Below are 24250 nucleotides of genomic sequence, written 5' to 3'. Positions count from 1 at the left end.
GGCTCTCGGAGCTGAAAGCCTGCAATTACTATATAATTCTTCGCAATTTCAGATGTCCTAATATGGACTGTAATTTTTGCGCAAGACAATTTCCTGCTATTTCAAGCATCAACATTGTCAAAGTTGTATGTACATAATAAATGGGAATATCAATGCATAGTTTTTAGCATAACATCTTGACTCCTCGATAATTATATCCGTTTGGAGCCTACGCAGAATAGCTTGAATTGCATGGTAACCGCACTGCTCTAAATTTTTTAAAAATTGCTCATAATTTCGAAAGATTACCAAGTTCTCGAGAGCAGAATGTCATCAGCGTAATGAAGAGTAAACATTTATGCTAATAATCTGCAATTTTTTCATCAGCTATAAAGACAGAGGCTATAGCAGAAATGCAGTCATATTCTGCAGCCGTGTCCTGATATTGAGCCGTTTAGCGGAGGCTTAGTGGATCTACTCGCAGAAATTCACTCACAGGAGATGTTTTTCTCTTAACTTTATAGCAAAACCTGATACCATGACTTAGTAGAAACCGACCAGGTTGTCTGAAAAGAACAAGGTAAGGATATAAACTATTTATTCTGCAGTCAATAGCTTTAAACAGCATGCAAAAATGCGGTCCTTATAGTGAACTGTACAGTTCTAAATAGGTAGCCTAATTCAAATGATAAATTCTTCCATGGAAAGCGAATGCGTTAAGTGCGAAAACTAAGTGTGGCGACAGGTTTATGATTAAATAATTTTATCAAGTCACAAAACATTTTCAGATGTCGCTAATGGTTTGCTAAACGATTTAAGTCGCGAATTTATTTATTTTTCCTCAGATGTAATTTTCTATCCATAAATTAAAATATCAAAGATTCTGGAGTAATGCCGACCGCTGTTTTACAGCAAATGATGTCAGGGATTCGGATCTACAAAACATTTTCTTACATGTTGACTCATAACTTAAAGCAATTTATGTTTATTTTCCACAATTGCTATATATTATTAAATATACGAGCAATTGCCTTCCCTGGGTTGGTATATAGTGTAAAATGGTCCCTATGTAACTATAATCTAATCATGTTTCTATTTATAATGCTTAAAAATCGTACCGTTCTTGTGAATAAGAAACAGTTATTATTAACATTATGTGCCCTTGTGAATTTAAATGTGCTTTAATAGTGTATGTTACCACGGCTGTACTGATTAATTGTATTCCGATCCGTTTTTAAAAATAGAATTTAAATTTTGGAATTTTCAGTTAGTCGACAATGGGTTTTTTGCAGAGAGAAATATGAAAATATATGGGGATATCTTAAAAATTCTAACCACGAGTGAAAAAATATAAAAACGTGGGATAGAAGCAAGATTTCTAGTTGTGTAAATAGTAAATACGTTGCCGTCGGTCATATCTGATACTTCTAAACACACTGTTACACTGTGTTTACCTGCCTGTTTATGCAACTAGATTGACATGCCTGTGAAAGATCCTTGAGCAAGAGAAAGAGAAAAAAGCAGCTCTTGTTGGGTAATTTCCTTTGCTCTATCTTCATTACTCCAACATTGTGCCTTACTAATTTTGAACAGTTTCCTATTGACAATTCTTCTCCATACACCTGCAAGCAATTTGCAGACCTCATGACAAACGTAGTTCTGAATTACAAAGATGGAAGCACACCTATTTTAGTTTAGTGCTTCTTTCTCAATGCTGTTCAAATTTGGCTTTCACTGCTACCTCTTTTGTTAATGCAAAGATTCCCCGGGCGAAAAATTGCTCATAATTACCCCAATGATACGAAACTACATTAGAATAAATAAACCCAAAATTACTGTAATTATAGTCCGTTTGATGGCCTCGGCTTGTAATCAAGTAGAGAATACAGTGCAATAATAATGCAGAGCCTCTTCGTTGCAGCTGTATGCGCATTTGGAGCTCTTGGCAGAATAAAATCATTTGTTGTTCACTAAGCTGCAACCTTATTTTCAGAAAAGTTTTCTATAAAATGCTATGGACTTTACTCTCCAAATCTTGTTCTTTCCAAAGTTATAATAGTTTTGTTTGAACGCTAGATTTAACTGTATCTGTTTTAATTTGTGGAACAAACATTCTCAGCCAAGTTTACTGATCAATTCATTCAAATTAAAACATCTAGCATTGTCATGTGTAATAGCTAATGCCATTTCTGCACATTTGGAACGTGTACTAGATTTCAATAGCAAAATGCTTTATCAAATTTTCTTGGAATTATTTCATTATTATAGAAAAACAAAACATTGTAGATTATATATCCATTCATACAATCTGTACACTTTTATTTACGTGTTTACTTTTATATGGCATCATTACTTCGTCATATTTCAGTAGAACTTGAGCACAAGGTATATGGTTAAAGACTGTTGCGACCTGTACAATGCACAAATGCGTATACAGACATACATATATGCGCATATCGTGTGCCTATGTACTACACACATATACATACAGATAGAGGTAGTTATATATCTGGAAATAATAGGTTTGGGAGATTATTTAATGGAGACATCTTCTGACTGAATGGTGACCTTCGGGAAGCCAGTGTTGGTGAATTTGGCATCTTTTCTAGTTCTCCCAAGATGTTGATAGTAAATCTGATACAGATTGCTGAAAAAGCGCAGTTAGCCCATCATCCCCAAACAACAGTCCCTTTGAAGTTTCCAATTTGTTCCTTCCAGAAATGACACAGCTTTCAACTCCTCTGAACAAACCGCAGGGTTTTTTTTCTGCAGCACCTGCTTCTCTTACCCATTATTTAGTTACATAGTAGTGGTTTCCTGTCATTCAAAGCTGAAAAAGAGGATTTATTGTGCCCATATAAAAGAGCTTATAAGAGCGATAGACACGTATGAAAAGCAATAAGTGCTTTAATTGCTGCAAAAATAATTGCATCCAATTTAAAGTAGCACAGGTTAGACGTGACACTGAAACTAACGTTTGACTGTGACAAAATAATCCGACCCCAAATCATGAGCGGTAGGTGTGGTCAGGTACAATGCGAAATAATATTATTCAAACGTCTAATAGCTTAGATTCTTAATATAAAACGAAATTGCATATGAGGTGAAATTCAAAAAGTAACTTTACGATAAGCCGCTGGGCTGGTATTCCTTTAAATGTATAAATAAATGTTGCTGGCACCTGAAAAAATAAATCTGGAAAGTTCATTCGATTTTCCGAGTAGCCAACGTTGTTCCTAACAGACTGAGGGTGATATTTGATCTCTTCGCCTAGTTATTGTAATATGCAAAGTGGAGAAATGCAATTATTGAAATCAGTGGGACGATATTAAATGTATTATGGCACAAATTCCCTACAGTTCTACATTAATATATTTGGAATGAACACACGGAGGCTTTCATAATGCAAACGTCGTTGTTTAAAATCATAATTTTACTATCTTGAATGGACTTTATAATATATTTACAAAGGTTCAAAGATACAAAGCAATAAATTAACATTATCAATATAAAACTAAACCTTTACATTTAGAACGCTAGACACAGTGTTTTTCAGCATCACGTTTCAATTTCACAGGTAAATATTAAGATCCCATTTCACAATGCATCATGTACACTCCACACAAAACAAAAAACGCTAATCTGTGCAACATATTTAAATAATAATATATACAAAAACGGTGACCGTGTGCAGTAAGAACTTCCCACTGTCGTGAATTCTGCGCTGCATAACCAGTCATTCGTTTACAGACCTAAAATCCTAAATGGGGAGACTGTACTCGATACAAAGCCTGCCTATTTTGGAATAGGATGAATACAAGGAATTTGCAACAAAGGCTTTCTAACGGTCCCAGGAAAGTATGCCTCTGAGTCTTCGTGCTGACAGTCTGTTCTAAACGTGATTTGATAGAGATTTCGCCCGATCTGTCAGCTGGCAGCATTGGAAACTCGCTCCGCATCACGTCTGTGCGTGTCTGCTAAGGGCATGGTGCACTTCAGAAATTGCTTTCTTGGATTAGCGTCCTGGCTTAAACAGGGCGAGGGCGGTTATTTTACATCAGCTGTGGCTGTTGCATAGATTCCTGGTGCGCTGGAGGGTACCACGATGTGTAGCTGGGGATGTAGTTTCCCGGGGTCCCTGTGGAGTTCTTGCCGGCAGTTGAGGCGTTCCAGACGGGTGGAACTGGAGGGGAGGATCCGGATAGGCCCCTACCATTAGCAAGGGCGCTGTTCTCTAAAGCACCATTGCCCTGTTTCATCAGCTTTTTAAACTTAGAGCGCTTGTTCTGGAACCAAATCTTTACCTGTATAATACAACAAACATTTTCAAAGTATTAAAACTTCTTAAAAAAATGACAACAGACATGAGTTTCACCTTTCTCACTCCTGCAAGAACAATGTATATAAACATATCTCAATACAAGCATTCAAATGTTAAAACTAACATGTTTTGAAAGTGTCTAATTGGTCATGTTGTGCATACTCTGTCCCATGTCCCGTTATCTTACATATTTCCAAAATATTTACAAAAAAATCCATTGTACCAAGCAGTAATTTTCAGCCACACATATGAGCTCTTCTGGAAGGTTACAACACTTCAGACAACAGATGAAAAGTATAATGTAACATTTTGAGCAATATAACGCAATTCTTGTAGTAACTTGTTGGATTTTTCCCCCAAACAATTTGCTATGGTGTAAAACACACGATCCATGCTGCGGTCTCTTTAATGAAGAGATTGTTGGTGCGTGTATGTGAATAGCCCCGTCATGTCTGTGCCATTTTATGGATTTGAGTTCCATTTTATTGCAATGGTTCCCCTTCCTCTGATGTAAACAAATACTTGGATTTATGCCTGGTAACGCACACTTGTGCTGTTTTTTTAAACTTGCTGTAAACTCTGTATTAAAGTTGCCAGGGTTTATGTGGTTTTACATTTCAACGTCACGTTACCAATGCCTGGTTTTGCTTGGCATTGTGATTTATTCGATGTAATTCTGGGACGAACAGATGAGCTTTGCATTTTAGTTTGATATCTGTTACCTGTGTCTGTGTCAACCCCAGAGAGGCAGCAAGTTCGGCTCTTTCAGGCAGAGCCAGATACTGAGTTTGTTGGAACCGTCTGTTCAAAGCTTGCAGCTGTAGACTGGAATAAATGGTTCGGGGTTTGCGGATCTTTTTCCCTTTCCCATTAAACCTAACTTCCCCACTCTCCACCACGGTACCTTTATCTGATTCTGCTCCTAAAGGAAAAATATAGACATAACAATGCAAATCCAAAGCATAATTGCCTCCAACAACATAATAACGCATTTAACACAGCAGTTAAAAGTTTGCCTATTTTTACTAGGGACGGTTTACGTATAATTACCCATAATTGCATGCATTGTTTATAGCATTACGCAATAAATAATTACAAAGATCATAGGCAGAATGATGCGAACTTCTGTGCTGCAAATTTCCTCGCTGGGTTGGTTCAACATTGCTGTAACATACTGCCTCTCACGTATTTTACAGCAAATTAGATTTAGCAACTGACTGATTCTGCCGTTCTTACCTGTATCCTCTAATCGTGTATGGGCCAGATTCGAGCTGTTTTGGTACGATTGCACTGAACTGATGTAAGGGTTAGTGGAATGGTTGTTCACTGAGTTGACATAGGGGTAGCCCAGAGATCGTGAGAAGGATGAAGCAGTGTTGTAGGAGCTGTCATGTTGAGAGTGGCCGGCAGAATGTAAACAGTGCATGGAGTAATGTCCGTGAGACATGGGAGGCGACATTTGTTGACTTGGTGGCCCAAACTCCATAAAAACTGCTTTCCCCGAGACGGGGCTGTTGAGGTTTTCTGACATTGTAGTCATGGTCATCGTTCGCCTCCCAGCTTATCACTTCACTTCTTTTTCTTCTACTACTCCCTGCGGCCGAGAAGGATCCCAATTTAAGCGAATCTGATTTTTTTCACTTTCCATTCATAAGAAAATGGAGTTTTTGGGTTGACAAAGTCGAGGCATGATGCTGTGAATACACACAAACTCGCCTCAAAGGTTTGACTGGACACCTCATGAATATTCATCAATGCTGCACGCTGATAGGTCCACTTTCACCACGTGCTCTTCTGATTGGCTACATCCTAGGCTCGCTCTGCCAGACCGAGGAAAAAATCTCAGTGAAAGTCCCGGCCTGAGAGAGTGTAGCAAAATTGGAGCAAATAGTTAAGTGATTTTAAAATAAAAGCTCTGGCTAACATTTTTAATCGGACGATTTTAAGGATAATGTTTTGTTGCTAACAATGCAATGTCGTAGTTTTACAACCTCAATTGAGAACATTTTTTGCTAATTAAAATGAAGGCATTATTGCCACACAATAATGCATTTAACCTGTCTTGTAAATATCCAAAATATCGTTTAAAACTAATCTTTACTGCTAAAAACGCGATGCTATAATTTTAATAACATGATATATGACTACTGTCAGATATTACTTTATGTTAATTTTACGTTTAATGTTTCAAAAGTGAAAGGACACATGCGTTGTTTAGTGGATTAAAATTGCTGACATATTAGCAACATACTACGTTATGTTCGCCAACATAACAACAATCACTGCACTTCACGAAGTAACTCATTGCCGAAGAGCTTTCAGAAAGTTCGACGTGAAAGTGGCGATATAAATGCAGACAATTATGATTGTACTGAATTAGAAATGGAGAGCTTGGTCATAATGTAAAATATGCAGATGGTACAACTATTTTCTTCCTAAAGAAGTCACAACTAGTCTAATATTTGATTTACCTATATTGAAATGTTATAGAAGAAACCAATCCATTGAATTTCTTTTAAGCAAAACTAAATTAGAAATGGAGAACATGTGGAGAATAGTGGTAAATCTAGCAAACGGCCGAACTACTCTAACTGTGTTAGTTCTATAATTATAAGGACTAACATAAACATGCAAACTACAATAAAATCACAAAGTATATGTGCAACATCTAGTATAGAATTGAAAACAGTCTGTTCAACGCTGTACTCACTTAAATGGTATTTACTGTAGTATTTAAAAAGGTATCGCTTGTGATGGAGCAAAACTGCATCTATCAAGAAGTGATATGGTGAAAGACCACACGTGCATATGCAGTAGTTACTGATTTATTTGATTAAATGCCAGTCTCAAGAGCTCTGATAAACAGCTGAAGGCGGCTCCTATTAGCATAACTCTGATGCTTAATTTTCATACGCATAATTAGCCATATATTTAACACCAATTGCAACATTCAATCCTCTCATCGTTAAACAAGTGAGCCGAACCATAGCATGGAGTTGCCTGTGTGCGCGCATCAGACTTAAAAAAATCATGCAGCATATTGATGATACACGGAGGATTTTGTATGTCACATACGACCCGAGAATGATATAAAATATCTAGAAAAGCATACTTCAATGTGGGAGATTAATTACACTGTTTTGTTTGAAGGGCGAATAAAAGGTACTTAAAATGCATTTTCGGGTTTAAATACTTCACATACAGCGATAAACGGTGTAATTTGAATCCTGATGAGACTCTGGCGGTCAGTAAGTGTAAAACATGGCTGATGTAACACAAATGCGTACAACTGGAATAAAGAGTATTAAAAGCTCAAGTGATTTTTAACACACCGATATTTTAAATGATAAATGTCGATTTTTAAACATACGTTGGGCATTTTCGAAGTTGTGCGTATGTTTCTTCCATAATAAATTCTATACGATTTTCCTCCAGGAAATTCAAATTATTTTTGTGCTTTCATAGAATTTAGCCAATAGCTGAAGAAATTATCTGTTTATTTGTAATCTAACGGTGGTCATGCCATGACATTTTAACTTAATAAAACCGATCTATGTGACAGTAAAATAAAATGGGGTTTACTTCTCAAGCCGTACTGTTAACGCAGGTCCTTTTGCAATCAACAAATTTGGAGCGATTTCCCAAGGACTGCTGCAAGCACAATTCACAATACACAATATAAATGCTTCCATCATTTTTCCTAAATAACCCTTTTTAATTTGGACTTCTGTAACGGAAGGAACAATGCATGCTCGCAATCATTTATGTGATACATTTTTATTCTTCAATATATCTTACATGTAATTCAATCACTTAGAACTCGTCTTTTTTAAATACAAAATTTGGAGGAAATGCATGTTTTCCTCCGATAACTGGAAAATATTTTTTAGCATTTTATGTCAAACAGGTTGTGGAGATAAATTTCACCACTACTCAGTATCACTAAAGTAATGGCCTTATAACGGTATAACGGTTTCAAAAGATTGTATGAATTCAGATTTTTGCTGTCCTGCTGTCAATAAATTTCCCGAACATTATCAGTAGGTGAAAAGCTCTTTCACGTACCAACCCATTGCTTCACCTAACGTCACCGACTGAGAACTGCAATAAAACACTGAAGAATTGACCGTGAAAATTTGCATGTCAGCTGCAGAAACAGTGCCCGACCCCAAATGAAATATTTAATTACAGTCAACTGCTTAGGCCTATTCTGTATTTTGAATAAGTCTGTTCTTGGCCAAGCCAATTAAGCACTAAAATTGCGGCTCTACAAATTGATATGCATATTTATTCATGTGTTAGGTTCATAAAAATATTTGTACTGTAGGCATGTTCAACATCTCTCGCTGCCAATGAAGCTTGTTTGTGTGTGTTTTGTTTACAGAGACGAGAAACGTGTAAAAGACACCCACTGTAAGAGTCTACAGGCCAAAAAATAAGTTTTCACACATCTATGAATTATTCCAAAATTATACTTTAGTTGCAAAATTATCACGTTTTGATGAGCTTTGAACCAAGATTCAATCTTAAGAGAAAGTCTAGTTACACCCCATGCTTTGATCAAGAAAAAAATCAGTTTTCTTTCAAATTTATTTGATTATACAAATGATCCGGCGATGTTACATTAAACTACTTATATTAAGGTGCATATCATTTAGGATGTCATAGCAATTTACTCTATTTTTAAAATAATTTTATACACGATTCAGTGTTTAATTGAATTACAACGGATACAACTAATTACATCGGACAATAACGACGTAGCAGCAAAAAAAGTCAACAATTTTGTTGTAATCTCGAGAATAGGTAGAATATGATTGCACACATCTCTTAGCAAGGAATTCAGTACAAATATGCATTTCTTGAGCTGGACTGAAGAAACCTGTCCCTGAATCTATCGCCAGCTAAAAACAGAAATAACTCGGCACCTGTTTCAGATGAAATTTACACCACGAACAGTTCAGTTGTCGATTTGGTTCAATTCCTCTAATATTTAAAATGAACAGAGACGTTTTTATCTAAAGATCTTGTAAACAGGCAGAATTAATCTGCTCTGAAACCCACTCGGGGCTAACGTGACAATCTTACTTAATTCTTCCGACGTGTGTGTGATTGTGTCCAGATGCCACACGAATCCCAACAGCACTAAGACCTATTTCCCAAGTTTTTTAAACCGAGAAAAATGGAAAGTGCAACAAACCTATACATTTAAGAATGTATTGAATCACCGTTGTCGCACTTAAATGATTTTGTGTTTCTTTTTCCGTGTGAAAACTGAACAATTAATGTCTGATCGCAATCGTTCGAAAAGTCAGTTGTAAAACGAGGGCTGCTAATCACAGTGCTGCTTTTATCACATTAAAAGTATGTTCAATATAGGATCGTTTGTAAAATAATGTTTTTACTTGTTTGCATTATCGCAAGTATTGGAAAAACAATTGCCCGTCTAACTTGGAAATAAATATATTTCTTGTAAAACTACAATTAACAAGAACAAAGCACGATCGTACGTATGGTCGTTTAGCATTTAGCGTATTTGAAAACATCTACACGCAAGGTATGACTCTGATTGACAATCTGCATGCGCGTTACTAGAATTAATAATTTAATTACACGCACAATTAAAGTGACAAATCCGTTTCTGCATACGTATACTTTTACAACCTTTAATCAACCCCACCCACATCAAAAAGGGTCTAATATTTAAAAACGGTCTAGTAAGATGGAAAATGGTTTGATTTGAACAGTTTTTTCTTTTTCCCAATAAATAAAAATTATGGCTGAGTACACACGAATTTTAAAAATGGCGTAAATTTTAAAAACAAGATTTTTTTTAACCCGTGAAACTGAAAGTGTAAACAAACTGTAAGACACTGTAGTTGTGACGAGGGAAACCAACCAAATAATTCGACGTAATCGGTTATTACTTTCTTGCTGGGAATAGTTACAGTTCTCTATTTCTTTTACAGTTCAATGATGATATGCACCCATGACATTCACTCTTCCCAGTTTATTACTAGAAACTTTACAAACACTTAAGCACAGCTTTCATATGAAACTTTTCCCTCTTGAAGTGATGACTTAATTTGTTTAAATTCAGTCTTACTGAAAATAGGCTGTCAAAAAAGCTGAAAAATCGCACAGTATGATTTAGAGTATACCGACTATGATTCTACAACAGATTAACGATTCTACAACAGATTAAACGTTCAATAAACATACGATACATTATAGATTACATAAATGTTCATTATATTCAATATTTTCGACAGGACAGGCTGAGCTTACAATAGGCAAATACCTGTATGGCGCAATAGAGGTCAGTGACAAGATTTACAGGGTATCTCGGAAATAGACAAGAAGCTCATGGGTCTTAGTCATAGAGTTATACAGCACGGATAGAGGCCCTTCGGCCCATCGTGTCCGCGCCGGCCATCAAGCCCTGTCTACTCTAATCCCATATTCCAGCATTTGGTCCGATAGAGTGACCAGTACAGAAACAAGTGGTTGAGGTACCAAACCTCACCTCTAGATACATTAATGGAGTGATACGTGTTTAAATCTTTTCTAGATTTCACATTATTTTAGAGACAAAGCAAACGTAGATTAAAAAATATAAATGTTCTAGAAGTTTTAACAGTCCTGGCTAAGGCATCATCGATTCCCGAAATCAATTAATTCATTTAGTGCATTTCTACAAAAAAACTGAACAGTACGGAAACAAAGGATTCATGATCATACCTTGATTAATTTCCCAAACCCAGAAAATCCACTTTCAGATGCTGAAGGGGTTAGCAAGTATAATAAACTCACCGATAACGTGTCAACGTCCTTCACACAATACAAATAACCCAACTATCACGAAGAATAAGTGAGCCCTGAGGATACCATAAACCATAACTGGAGGAACATGCTAACCTGTTTCATTATAAAATGAAACACATGATGTTGATAATATAAAAAACATAGTTTTACCATGTATTTATCCACTCATATCTTTACGTTGTCAGTCTTCTGTGTATCCATAACCAATTACATTGCAGTTCCTCTCCAACCAATATTTTAGTGTACAATTTTCAAATCTCTGGATCGAGTATATGAAACGAATTTTCCACCCGTCCTCTATAGTATATATACTGATAATCCACCATTCTGAATAGGACATTAAGATAGTCAAACAAATTCAGTCGTAATCAGCTTAATTACAGATTTCCAAACGTGCAGAACGGTAGTGAAGATAATTTGTGCAATTGAAGACCACGCCAACTTACAAAGATGTTTCTGGCATTATCAACACATCATATGTATTCACGTTCGGCCACAATATATTGATACAAACTTTTCAACCAGTCTGCCCCATGGCATTCAATACTGACATTAAATCGTTTTTATTAAATATGACATACATAAGATATTCAAAGTACATCAATTGTTATTTCCTTAGATACTACACAATTTATACTAATTCACATTTTAAATAGTAATGATGTGATTTGCTGTCAAAGTAGTTAAATCCACGTGGATGTAATCCTGACATACCAAATGGTTAATAATTTGTTTCTCAATCTGTAAATATCAGTACGGTTAATCTTGTCATACGCAGCTTTTTTGTTTTGCCTATTCTATTGTATCTATCCCATCCTAGCCTATCTATTTATCCTATCTATCCCATCCAATCCTATTGAATATAACGAAGTCGTATTTCAGCGACTTCTCCAGCTTACGTTGCTTAAAGTCAAAATCAACGCGGCTCTTCATTTAAACGTACATTGAAGTTGCACGTTCCTTTTAAAATAAGTTTCAAACTCAAACTGCAATAGGCGGCCATGCAACGCCCTAACCTGTTAGTTTAAACTGTTTCATACTGTCCGTTCATACCCATCAGCAAATAAATTAGATCTCATCCTTCTCAACACATATACACACACAAAGCCACTGGAAGCTCGATGGATCATTTCATTCACATTTTCTCAACCAGCTGCAGTTCTGGCAGCAAATACACATAACACAGCATTTGCTGGGGTCGTTATTTTCAAAACATTTATTAAAACAGTGCAGTAAACATGGTTTGTCAAAAACTCTATGTTAATAGGAAAAGTGCCAAATTCCAAACGCGACAATTTTTCTTTAGTCAACTTCGACCTGGCTCCAGTGAACAGTGTCCATCAGCGACTTCAACAACAGTGCGGTCTGGGTAGAAAGTCATTTTAATGCTGTGTCTGCAACGAGTCCCTGGTTATCCTGTTTACCCTTGATCTTCCTCCGGCAATTTGGTTAGAATTTCTGCTCCTTCTGATGTTAGTACTATAGTGTGCTCGAACTGCGCTGATCTTTAAAATAACAGAATTTAAGAAAAGGTATAAAAATACACTTTTTCGGAAATAACAATACATCAGATACATTTTAGTAGACGACTTATGCGAGCAAATATTGGTAAGATAAAACATCATTCCTAAAATAAGACAAAGTAAAAAATAATTATCAGCACCTAAGTTCATCAGCAGAAGCTGCGGTCCACCCATCCTGCAAGATTCTAAATTCTGGGGATCCCTCCATCAAAATTGGTTCTAGAATTCAAATAATACACACAAGGAGAGTTAGGCATACTACTATCACAGGAAGTGGAGCCCCGTTGCCAGATGTATTTTTCTTTCATGATTACTTGTGCATAGCATAACAAAATAAAAATGTAGTTAGAGAGGAAGTTAGAACTTTAAAGATAAAATTAGTGGTAAATTTGAAGAAGCTAAAATAGTACACCAGGAAAGTAGGACTGGAAGGGGTAAAAAAAGTGAAAAATAAAGTTAAAATGGGTGTGAACAAGAACTTCTTTATTTTAGGCCTGATGAGTGCTTTGGGTATAATCTTCTAATCAGGGTTTGAGAGAAAAAAATATTATTGCTGTTCAAAATATATTACATGAATTGTTTCATTTTCATTAAATATTTTATTAAAAGATTCAGAACCAATTTTAAAACTTTACCCTAATGCGGCGGTTAAAGAAATCAACGTGAAGTAGTTCTCTCAGCTGGCCTTACATCAAAATTTTGACTCTATTTCATACTGTGTCAACCTCATTATAATGGCTAATGGTGGTATACTGCAGTGTACTGGTTCTCAGCTCAGCCAAACAAGCTATATTGCCAGGCATCAGTGTACAAAATACAGTTGGATGCTTGGATGGGAAAAATAGGGTACAGGGAATATAGGAAGGAACATAGGAGCATAGGGTCAGGAGTAAGCCATTCAGCCCCTCGAGCCTGTTCCGCCATTCAATTAGATCATGGCTGATCTGTATCTTAACTCCATCAACCCGCATTGGTTCTGTAACCCTTGATATCCTTGTCTGACAAAAATCTATCAATCTCAGTTTTGAAATTTTCAAAAGACCCAGCCTCAACTGCTTTTTGGGGAAAGAGTGTTCAAAATTTCCACTACCGTTTGTGTGAAGAAGTGCTTTCTGACATCACCTCTGAATGGCCTAACTCTAATTTTAAGGATATGCCCCCTTGTTCTGGATTCCCCCACCAGAGGAAATAGTTTCTCTATGTCTACCCTAGCAACTCCTTTGATCATCTTAAACACCTCAATTAGATCACCCCTTAATCTTCAATATTCAAGGGAAGAGCTTCAATGGATTGAATGGCCGTTTCTCATCCTTCACGTGTTTATGTTCTTATGAAAATAATACTATTTACATATAAACATTGTTATTTTTCAATAAGGTGTATGAAAGAAGTGAGACAAAATGATTATTAAACTAAAGTCTACTGGGTGCGGTAACCAGAAACATTAATTCAAAAGTATTCTAATCCACAAAATTACACTGATAAAATAGGCAAAACAAAACTGAACCACTTTACAACATTTATTAGTAAATGCCTTTTAACAAATGTAAAATCTAAAGCAATTTTCATCAAGGTTATGTTATTTTAATATTAAGGTAGAAAAATGCTCAGACAACTTAAGGCAATTTAATCCTAATGGGAGTTGTAGAGTTTAAGTAACAAAATAATAATGCAATTTGGCTTTTTCAGAAACTGATTCCTGGACTAACTGGTCCTTGGAATTGTGTTTAGGGAGTGAAAGTTTTATCAGTTACAGTGATGACAATATTTACCTATAGTAAACGTCATTCCCTCTTCCATCACCAGGTCATTGGTATTAGCTGTTAAAATGACAAAAACAACATTTTTTTGAATTACTTATGCTGGTTATCTAAGAGGTATATCATGCCTAACAACTAGACATGATATACACTGCTGAAAGTTCTTAATGTATTACAATGTATTTAAATAAAGGTTTAGCTACATTTGCTTGGTAATGAATCAAAACCTTAAACAATAAAATCCAAACAAGTCAATTTGTATTCAGTTGTTTGTGAGTTAAAACCACTTAATCACTCAAAATCTGAAATAGCTGCTACGCTTAGATTGTATTACCACAATTCAAAGGTTCATTTCTTTTTTGTTATAAAAAGCATCTCAGGACAAAGTACACAGATCCCATTATTAAGAGACATATGTCACAAAATTCAAATTTATTAATAATATAGTTGATTATGTAGGACGCTGTATTCAAATGGGATAAATAAACTATTGCTTCCCCCCACCCTCATTTCTACTTATGAAACACTATTGGTTGCAATTTTAAACAATTGCATTTTAAAACTTTCTTGTACAAGCCACATAGCACCCTTTGTTTGGGCTCATGCTTTCTTGTGCAATTCAAAGAGACTTTATTTGCATTAAACATAAAGTAATGGTTCCACTCCCACAAATATGGTCCTATCGGGAATGCAACATGGTTGTTCTAAGAAAGTAGATGGTAAACTCTATATTTAACAAATGTTTAAAATTATTTTATTTTTGTAACCAGGATAACTAATTCTAAATGTGGGTCCAAACATACCAACAGATGACAGGCTGGTTTTAGTAATTGTGCACATTTTTCATAGTGAGAGCATCAAATCCAGACACATAAATCTAATTTAAGCAATGAAATATTTTAAAATATTTTATTAAAAGATCCAAAACCAATTTTAAAATTTTACACTAATGCTGCAGATATACCTTTGGCAAAAGAACCAGAGTGGAGATGAGGAGAAATTATTTTATGCAGCGAGTTGTTATGATCTGGAATGCACCGTCTGGAAGGGTAATGGAAGCAGATTCAATGGTAACTTTCAAAAGGGAATCAGATGTACTTGAAAATGAAAAGTCACAGGGTTATGGGGAAAGAGCGGGGGAGTGGAACTAATTGGATAGCTCTTTCAAAGTGCTGGCATAGGCATGATGGGCCGAATGGCCTCCTTCTGTGCTGTAAGATTCTATGATTCTATACAAATCAATGTGAAACAATTCTCTTAGCTGTCACTCAAGTCAGAATTTTTACTCTATTTCATGCTGTGCCAGATGCATTATAATGGTTAACAGTGGTATACTGCAGGGTACTGATTCTTAGCTTAGCCAAATCAGCTAAACTGCCAGGCATCTATGTGCAGGTACATGCAGGAGGAAAAGATCATTGTTGACAGCAGAGCTGGTAATAGGATTTCCTGATATGTACCAAAACATTTAACCCCAACCACTGAAAAAAGTATTCACAGTGGAAAGTTCCTAGGTTTGATTTCTGATTTATGCTGAGTTAGATGATCTGAGCTGGGATGATGATAAGGACACTACAACTGGGGTGTTCACACACCCCTAGCTTAAGGAAGGAAGTTTTGGTCTGTGTTCTGAGGGAAAATCAGCCAGGATTCCTGCTCCTGATAACTACTGAGTGACTCATGCTGGAATTGATTGTGTGCAGGCATCACTTGAGGACAAGTTAGGGCTAAACTGCAATGCCTCCATAGTAGAATCGCGTGTCAAAATTAGAACAAACATGAATAATGGCCAGTTGGGTGAGGTAATGGAGAGCACCCATGGAACTGTATCCCAGTAAAGGTTCAATGCTTTTATGACAGAAGAAGAGGGCAACAAATTGGCAAGAAAAGAAAAAAAAAGTGGTTAAAGGCACACAACATCCAAGACAAATGAAAGAATTAAGGGATCAATGGCTATTACAGTAAGGAGTTTCCAAACTCCTGCCACCCTCTCTGGAAGCACAATGAACACCAACAGAGATGCTTGGACATTATTTTTTTTAAATTCCTGTCTTGGAGAGCAACTCCAAGTGCTGCTGTCCCCATTTAACAATTAATATCAGATGCTGGCCTTCACAGACCAACTAGGCTCTGCTGAGATCCGATTTTTGATAATGCATTTAGTTTGCTGCAACAGAAGACCTAATCTGATGCTATTGGTTTCCCGCAGGTCAGGCTGTTTACACTTAGGGGAAACAATCATGTGTCTGCCGATGGAAACATTGATCTCATGTACAAGTGCCCTAAATGTCATCCACAGGCTACCCATTATTGTACTCCATTTGTCAAACTCTCATCTAGGAGTAACCATGATGTGGAAATGCCAGTGATGGACTGGGGTGGACAAATGTAAGGAATCTTACAACACCAGGTTATAGTCCAACAGTTTTATTTGAAAATCATAAGCTTTCGGAGCTTACCTCCTTCGTCAGGTGAGTGAGTGAAGGGTTCTAAAATCTCAGGGTGGGCAGAAGTATTGAATGCAGCATGTCAATGACAGATGTTTCTAGTTTGTATTAACAACCTGAAACTTAACTGGACCATCCACATAAATACTATGGCTACAAGAGCAGGTGAGAGGCTGGGTATTCTGCGGCGAGTGACGCACCTCCTGACTCCCCAAAGCCTTTCCACCATCTACAAGGCACAAGTCAGGTGTGTGTGACTTGGGGGGGAACGTGCAGGTGTTGTTCCCATGTCCCTGCTGCCCTTGTCCTTCTAGGTGGTAGTGGTCGCGGATCTGGGAGGTGCTGTTGAAGAAGCCTTGGCGAGTTGCTGCAGTGCATCCTGTAGATGGTACACACTGCAGCCACAGCGCGCCGGTGGTGAAGGGAGTGAATCCACTTGCCTGGATGAGCGCAGCTCCAACAACACTCAAGAAGCTCGACACCATCCAGGACAAAACAGCCCGCTTGATTGGCATCCCATCCACCACCCTAAACATTCACTCCCTTCACCACCGGCGTGCCGTGGCTGCAGTGTGTACCATCTACAGGATGCACTGCAGCAACTTGCCAAAGCTTCTTCGACAACACCTCCCAAATCCGCGACCTCTACCACCTAGAAGGACAAGGGCAGCAGGCACGTGGGAAGAACACCACCTGCACGCTCTCCGCCAAGTCACACATCATCCCGACTTGGAAATATAATCGCTGTTCCTTCATCGTTGCTGGGTCAAAATCCTGGAACTCCATTCCTAACAGCACTGTGGGAGAACCTTCACCACCATCTTCTCAAGGGCAATTAGAGAAGGGCAATAAATGCTGGCCTTGTTAGCGATGCCCACATGCCATGAATGAATTTAAAAAAATTCAGGAGCTCAACACAAACTGGTCAAATTCTCAGACAATACAAAACAAAGAGGGAAAACAGTTAAATCTGAAGGGGCAGCCAAGGATCTACAAAATGAGTTAGATAAATTATGTAAGTGCACAGACCTTTAGCAGATCAAATGTAATGTAGATAAGCGTAAAGTATTACACATTGGAAGAAAATAATGACCAACATCTCTACTCCATAAATGGTGTTGAAATAGCTACAAGAAAAAAATGAAAGAAATCTAGGGGAGTTAAGTAGATTTCGAACTTAGCATATCCAGTCACTGCAGAGTAGTAATTAACATAGAAAATAGAATGCTGAACTATATTGTCAAATCAGTAGAGTACAAGTTGGAGAATGTCATGCCGAAGCTGTACAATGCTCTTATCTGAGCATACCTTGAGTACAATTTTGGTCATGGAGACATTCAAGCCCTGGAAGTGGTGCAGAAAAGAGCCATGAGACTGATCCCCAGTGTCAGAGTATGAGTTAAGAGAAAAGACTGGAGAAACTTAGGCTTTTTAGCCTCGAAAGGTGGTGATTAAAAGGGGATCTCACAAAAGTACATGATAGTGAATGGTACAGAAAAGCTAAATCTGGAACACCACTTGAAGTTAAACCATGACAGGAGATCAAACTGGGAAAATGCAAATTTAAGACTTGTGCTTGGAAGTTCTTCACAAAGAGTGGCCAATGCATGTGGACAGGACAATTAAGGCAGGAACTTTGGAATCATTTAAGACACAGTGGGATAACTGATGGGGACTGTAAGTTTGGTCTGAATGGAGAAGCTAAGTTGGTCTGAATCTGTATCTATCTTGTGATATATTACATAGTTTAATAAAATAGATACCTCATGTATTGTACCAAAACACAAAAGTCTGGAAATTACTGTAAGCAGTTACATTATGAACACTCAACCTCATACATTATACTGCAGCTACCAAAACATGTATTCACAGCCAGACAAGGAGGGTCTGGACAACATGGTATATGAAAGCCAATTTGCAATTTAGCAGTGTTATACTACAAAATTGGCACCAGTGTGAATTTGGCACTACACTTGTGGTAAAATCAGCATAAACATTTTAAAATCAAAACAGACTTCACCATTAACTTCTACAGCAATCAAAAAGCGAAACATCTGATGTGTTAATATGTCCAAGCTCTTTGGATCATTTGAGATACAGAGCAGGAAACAAATCTGGGGGTTTTGGTGGATATGTCATTAAAGATGTCGATTCAATGTTTGCAGGCAGTCAAGAAAGCAAATAAAATGTTGGGAGGTATAGCTGAGGGTGTGATTTATAAGTCAAAGGAGGCAATGTTAAAGTTATATCTGGCCTTGGTGAGGCCATATCTATAGTACTGTGTATAGTCTTGGCCTCCATATTACAGGAAGGATATACTACTAGAAGGAGTCCAGAGGAGACTATGAGGCTGATTCCTGAACTAAGAGGGCTGAGTTATGAGAAAAGATTGTCCATCCTGAGCCTTTGCTGTCTGGAGAGGAAGAGGATGAGGGGGGACTTGATAAAGGTTTTTACAATTTTCACAAGTAAACAGAGTTTAGATTTAAGAAAGTTCTTCTATTGGGATAAGATTACAAGGCTTGAGGACACCATTTAAAGTCAAGAGTGTCAAAGGAAAATACAAGATATAGGCATTTTTTTTGTAAGATGATGATAAAATTGAGCAATTGGTTATCGGTGGGATGGGGGCGGTGGAGTGGAAAAGAAAACCATAGCAGGTTTTAAAAAAGGAACAAATTAATTCTTGTTAGTAAAACGGATATAAGGCTATTCTAGAATCACAGTAAGGTTTGGACGGGTAGGCTCGATGGACTAATGGTCTCCTCCTGTCCAAAACATCATTACGTTAATATGTAGCCTCTGGATTACTTTTTACAGATATTAGCATAGGAGACATTATATTATAATTCATATTGCTAAAGGTAAAACAAGGTATATAATGGAATAATAAGGCAAGAAAAACACACATCTTGTTTTTAACCAGACTTCCATATAATTAATAGGAAGTAAAAACACAGAATTTTGGAAATACATAGCAGGTGTGTAGGTATCTAAAAAAAGAAAAGATAGCCTAACGTTTTGTTTTCGGACCCTTCATCAGAACCTTTCTGCAGTTTTTCTTTTTATCTCATTCATAAAATCAGAATGGCTGTAACAGTATTCAAAGTCCTGAATAAACTTAGTTAACATAGGGCTTCTGGTTTTTTACATCTATACACCATTATTCCCTGCAATGTAAGCCACTAGGCAGCAACATATCTCCCATCTCCAGGGTGCAGATTTAATATTGTTCTGGAGCAAAGTAATTAGAAGTTTGAGTAAAATGCCAGGTGCTGTTGAATCACATTTCTCATGCAGTGTGTTTTGCAGTGGCTGGGCTGTTCAGCATGTCCTCATCAGGAGGTGACAGAAGCATTTAAAATTGCCAAAACTGCACATTTTGCTTTTTACAAAGACAATTAAGTAAACAAATTTCACCTGCCCCCAGCACATGCATCGCTTTCCCAATAATATCTTCTACCGTGAATTACAGTTGCTGGCTTGCTGTGTGTAAACACATTGTAATTCGTATCAGAAGATTTCAATTTGCGTCAGCAGGATGCAAATTCATTCCACACCAATCATGCAAACAATGTACAAGTAAAGATTTGTTTACACAGGATCAAGACTTTGCTAAACAATTCCTTCTATCCGAATTTCATGCAAATGCATTTGATTATACATTATTTAACAAATGTGATTCAGATTATTTGACTGATATTATTATCTGGTTCACAAAGCAGTAAAGGATGGCCCAATATTAATTTGAGGACAAGTAACAAGACAAGAGTAGTCCATTAATGTATTTATGACTTACTCCTGTAGTTATTTTGTGTAATTCCTGTTTGTGTTATTTGTTTCTAAAAATTTGGTGATGGCCAAAGTTTGCCTTTGCCTAAGTATTTTTTGAGGTTGGGATTTCGTGTGGAGAGTGACAACATTTTAAATATTTAATTTATTAAAACTTGCGAATACCATTAACTTTTGAGCAGGATTTGTATTTAATGAGTAGAATGCAAGGTGAGCAGTTTTGAACAGTCTATATAATGAAAAGTTTTGCAACTAGTACATGCCTGACCAACTCACAGGCTGCAAAGCATGCTGATTGGTTGCTTTCTGATAAGTATGAAATTTCAGCCAAGCAAAGAGGACTTATATGATTATCTCTCAGAAAAGTTTCCATTGAGAAAAAAAGAATTAATCACATTCATGAAAAAGAAAATCTTTTGAGCAGCCATACTGCTTCCCCATTCACTCCACAATACATAAAAATCAGATTTAAAACATAGTAAGTATATTAATAATTAACCATTCTTAAAACCAATCGCAATTCTTACTTACAAATGTACCCATTTAATATTCCAATACTTCTATCAATTTTCCCCTACAAAGACCTCCCCTTTTTCAGACTGTCAAGCTTGCCTCTGTTGCATTTTTGAGGCTAAGATCGTTGAGTTGAGCCTTGGGTTGTGATGCATTCTGAGTCTTCATGAATGCACTACCTGCATTACTCCTCAGTGTTGCTTTTTTGTCCCTCAGCAGCACTTGCAATGGCGGTCATAATGTTTTTCATCATTCCTCTTCTTTGTCCATACATGCTCAATCTCAAAGCTCAGTGCCCCTCAGTGCTGTTATTTTTACCCTGGTTGGTGCCTACATGTATGCTGACTTTTCCCAACAGAACAACCTGCCTCTCAAGAAAAAAAGTGCTTCGCAAATGCAAAATGCAAACTTACAGAAAATAAGAGTTGAGGAAAAAAAAGAGGGAAAACAAATTCAAAAAGAAAAGAAAACACAAAATGATTCAGAAAAATACATAAAGAACACAGAAAAAGACATGTGCACAGCTACAGACAGACATGCAGGCTGTGTGAGGCAGATAGAGAATATGATACATACAGAATAGAGACAAGATATATGGAAGGACAGACTTACAGAAAGAGGCAAACAGAAAGACCAAGATACAGAGAAAAGAGAAAGTGTTTCAGCATTATAGTGGCAGTGACAGAAAGTGCTAAAGAGGGAAAGAGAAAGAGTAAAAGCATACAGAAAGATAGAGATGTAAACACAAAGACTTAGAGAATGGGAGGTAAGCAGATAGTTAGATGGAGAGAAAGATATAAATGATAGATGCAGATGAGGAAGGCCATTCGGCTCATCTTGGTTTATCCATCCAGAAAGACCCTACACTCCCCTGCACCCAAGCTTCTGCCCTATCACGGCATCCAATGGCTTCCAAAATTATGCCAGGTTTGTGCCTCTAGTATCCAACCTGGAAGTTCATTCTGTGTGTTGATCACTCTTGTGAGGAAGAACTTCCTGACATCAGTCCCAGAAACTTCTCTTACTAGTTTGGACCCTTGTCCCCTTGCCCATGAGCAATATCATGGGTGGATTTTACATAAAGATCTGAGTTGATTTGTTCTTTACTTATATCTTAGTCCATATCTAGTAGAATAAGACAGAACACTATATTCATGACACTTACCCTGTGTAGGATAGAATAAGTAAGCTTCGTAAAATGCTATTTGGAATCCTGTTTAATTCTTCCCTATTCTGTACTTTAAGACATGATTAAATAATAAAAAGAAATACTTTGGTTAAAGGACACGTGCAAGAATTTATGTAAATTATTATTATTACCACCCAACAATGAAAGTGAAAAAACTTACCATGATGCCAAATTTCAGGATGTCCATGAAAATATGAGCCTATCCCATGGCCAATGAAATAAGGACATACTTGCAGCCCACTGGAATCTGCTATCTGGCTATAAATAATAACACAATAAATACAGACAGTTTAGCATAGAAAGTTGGAACAGAATGCAAACAAAAATTGATTTTTGTAAGTTATTTTTTTCCAGGTTCCCTCCATTCCACGTATCCCAGACTGAACAGGCAACATTTTCTCAGGCCTCCATCAGTGCTGCTGGTACCTCATTTCTTCTGCCTCTGGAGGGGGTTGGACCTTGAATAATTCCAGTTTTATTCACCTGAAGCAGATTCTACAAATCACCAACAATTGAATACCAGCTAGGATCTGCTACCTTATCTACCAGGGAATTCAGTAGTATCTTTAATGACTGTATGGTAAATGATTGTGCTCTAGTTTACAATTGCTATTATAAGTGGGACATCTGAGGCACATGAGAACAGCATTTGTTGACCTGGACTCTGATTTTTTTCTCTCATCTCCCCCTAAGGGGAAACACATTAATGGCAATTAGTACCTTGTCATGTGTCCCTGCTGAGTTCAGAAACTTACTTTCTTAGGATTTCTCACTTCATCCCTCTCCCAGGCCACTGTCTGAGGCTGAACCAGACCATTAGCAACTTCAGCGTCCTATTTGACCCTGGGATGAGCTTCCCATCCCATATCCGCTCCATTCCTAAAACCCCCAATTCCACATCCATAACATTTCTAGTCTCCGCCCCTGCCTCAGCTCTCGTGCTGCTGAAACCCTCATCCATGCCTTTGTTACCTCTAGACTTGACTATTCCAATGCTCTCCTGGCCGGCCTCCCATCTTCCACCCTCCATAAACTTGTGCTCATCCAAAACATTGCTGCCTGTATTCTAACTCGTACCAAGTCCCATTCTCCCATCACTGCTGTGCTCTCTGACCTACATTGGCTCCCGGTCTGGGAACGCCTCGATTTTAAAATTCTCATCCTTGTTTTCAAATCCCTCCACGGCCTCGCCCCTCCTTATCTCTGTAACCTCCTCCAGCCTTACACCCTCCGAGTTCTATGCGCTCCTCCAATTCTTGCCTCTTGCACATTCCTGATTTTAATTGATCCATCATTGGCGACTGTGCCTTCAGCTGGCCTAGGCCCCACGCTCTGGAATTCCTTCCCTAAATCTCTCTGCCTCTTTACCTCTCTCTCCTCCTTTAAGACGCTCCTTAAAACCTACCTCTTTGACCAAGCTTTTGGTCACCTGTCTTAATATCTCCTTAGATGGTTTGGTGTCAAATTTTGTTTGAAAATCACTCCTGTGAAGTGCCTTGGGACGTTTTACTACATTAAAGGTGTAATATAAATGCAAGTTGTTGTTGATTTACGAGAACGAATTAGTGTTCCACTGCGCCAGGCTGCAAATCACCTGCAAATATTGATTCTGTTTTTAGGGTTGTTAGGACTATTTGAAAATCTGATATATTATAGATGAAAGATGTAGGTTTTTATTTAAATCACATTTGCCAGAATATTGTTTTTTTTTTAAATTTGCTTGGAGTCAATAGTATCTCAGTATATGCAATATATGTGGCATTTTCTGTACGTTCACATGCAGAATTAGAGTACGTTATATAACACTGTATAGGAACATATGGTACCATAGTAGATGCAGCATAGGAAGAGGCCATTCGGCCCATCATGCCTGTGTCGGCTCTTTGAAAGAACTATCGAAT

The 24250-nt window shown here is 37.4% G+C and overlaps 2 protein-coding genes and 1 long non-coding RNA gene across 4 annotated transcripts in view; 1 reads left to right on the top strand and 2 right to left on the bottom strand.

Moving 5' to 3' along the window:
• Positions 1 to 184: 184 nt before the first annotated feature.
• Positions 185 to 23867, top strand: LOC137323709 (uncharacterized). Its single transcript, XR_010963431.1, has 3 exons — positions 185 to 234; positions 504 to 559; positions 22704 to 23867. It is a non-coding gene; the product is annotated as an uncharacterized lncRNA (long non-coding RNA).
• dlx1a (distal-less homeobox 1a) lies at positions 3394 to 6011 on the bottom strand. The gene is made up of 3 exons (XM_067986798.1): positions 5537 to 6011; positions 5023 to 5222; positions 3394 to 4283 (listed from the first exon to the last, which is right to left on the bottom strand). The coding sequence occupies exons 1-3, from the start codon at positions 5844 to 5846 to the stop codon at positions 4032 to 4034; spliced, it is 762 nt and encodes a 253-aa protein (XP_067842899.1). The 5' UTR covers positions 5847 to 6011; the 3' UTR covers positions 3394 to 4031.
• metap1d (methionyl aminopeptidase type 1D (mitochondrial)) overlaps positions 12327 to 24250 on the bottom strand; it is a 108150-nt gene continuing 96226 nt past the window's right edge. For both annotated transcript variants that reach the window (XM_067987529.1, XM_067987531.1), the window contains 4 exons: positions 22510 to 22607; positions 14421 to 14468; positions 12789 to 12867; positions 12327 to 12630 (listed from right to left, as the gene is read on the bottom strand). In XM_067987529.1, the coding sequence (XP_067843630.1) occupies positions 12546 to 12630; positions 12789 to 12867; positions 14421 to 14468; positions 22510 to 22607 (310 nt within the window). In that variant the 3' untranslated portion in view covers positions 12327 to 12545. The remainder of the gene's footprint in view (positions 12631 to 12788; positions 12868 to 14420; positions 14469 to 22509; positions 22608 to 24250) is intronic.

Source organism: Heptranchias perlo, chromosome 7 (assembly GCF_035084215.1).
Source record: "Heptranchias perlo isolate sHepPer1 chromosome 7, sHepPer1.hap1, whole genome shotgun sequence".
Classification (NCBI taxonomy): Eukaryota; Metazoa; Chordata; class Chondrichthyes; order Hexanchiformes; family Hexanchidae; genus Heptranchias; species Heptranchias perlo.
The sequence above is the reverse complement of the archived record's forward strand: the minus strand, read 5'-3'. Positions and strand labels throughout refer to the sequence as shown.

Excerpts from the sequence above, each read along its gene's own strand:
- dlx1a (XM_067986798.1), bottom strand. The coding sequence starts at position 5,846 with ATGACCATGACTACAATGTCAGAAAACCTCAACAGCCCCGTCTCGGGG. Across the intron at positions 5,223-5,536 it reads TACACGATTAGAGGATACAG|GAGCAGAATCAGATAAAGGT; the intron begins GTAAGAACGGCA and ends TTTTTCCTTTAG. Across the intron at positions 4,284-5,022 it reads TGGGGTTGACACAGACACAG|GTAAAGATTTGGTTCCAGAA; the intron begins GTAACAGATATC and ends TGTATTATACAG.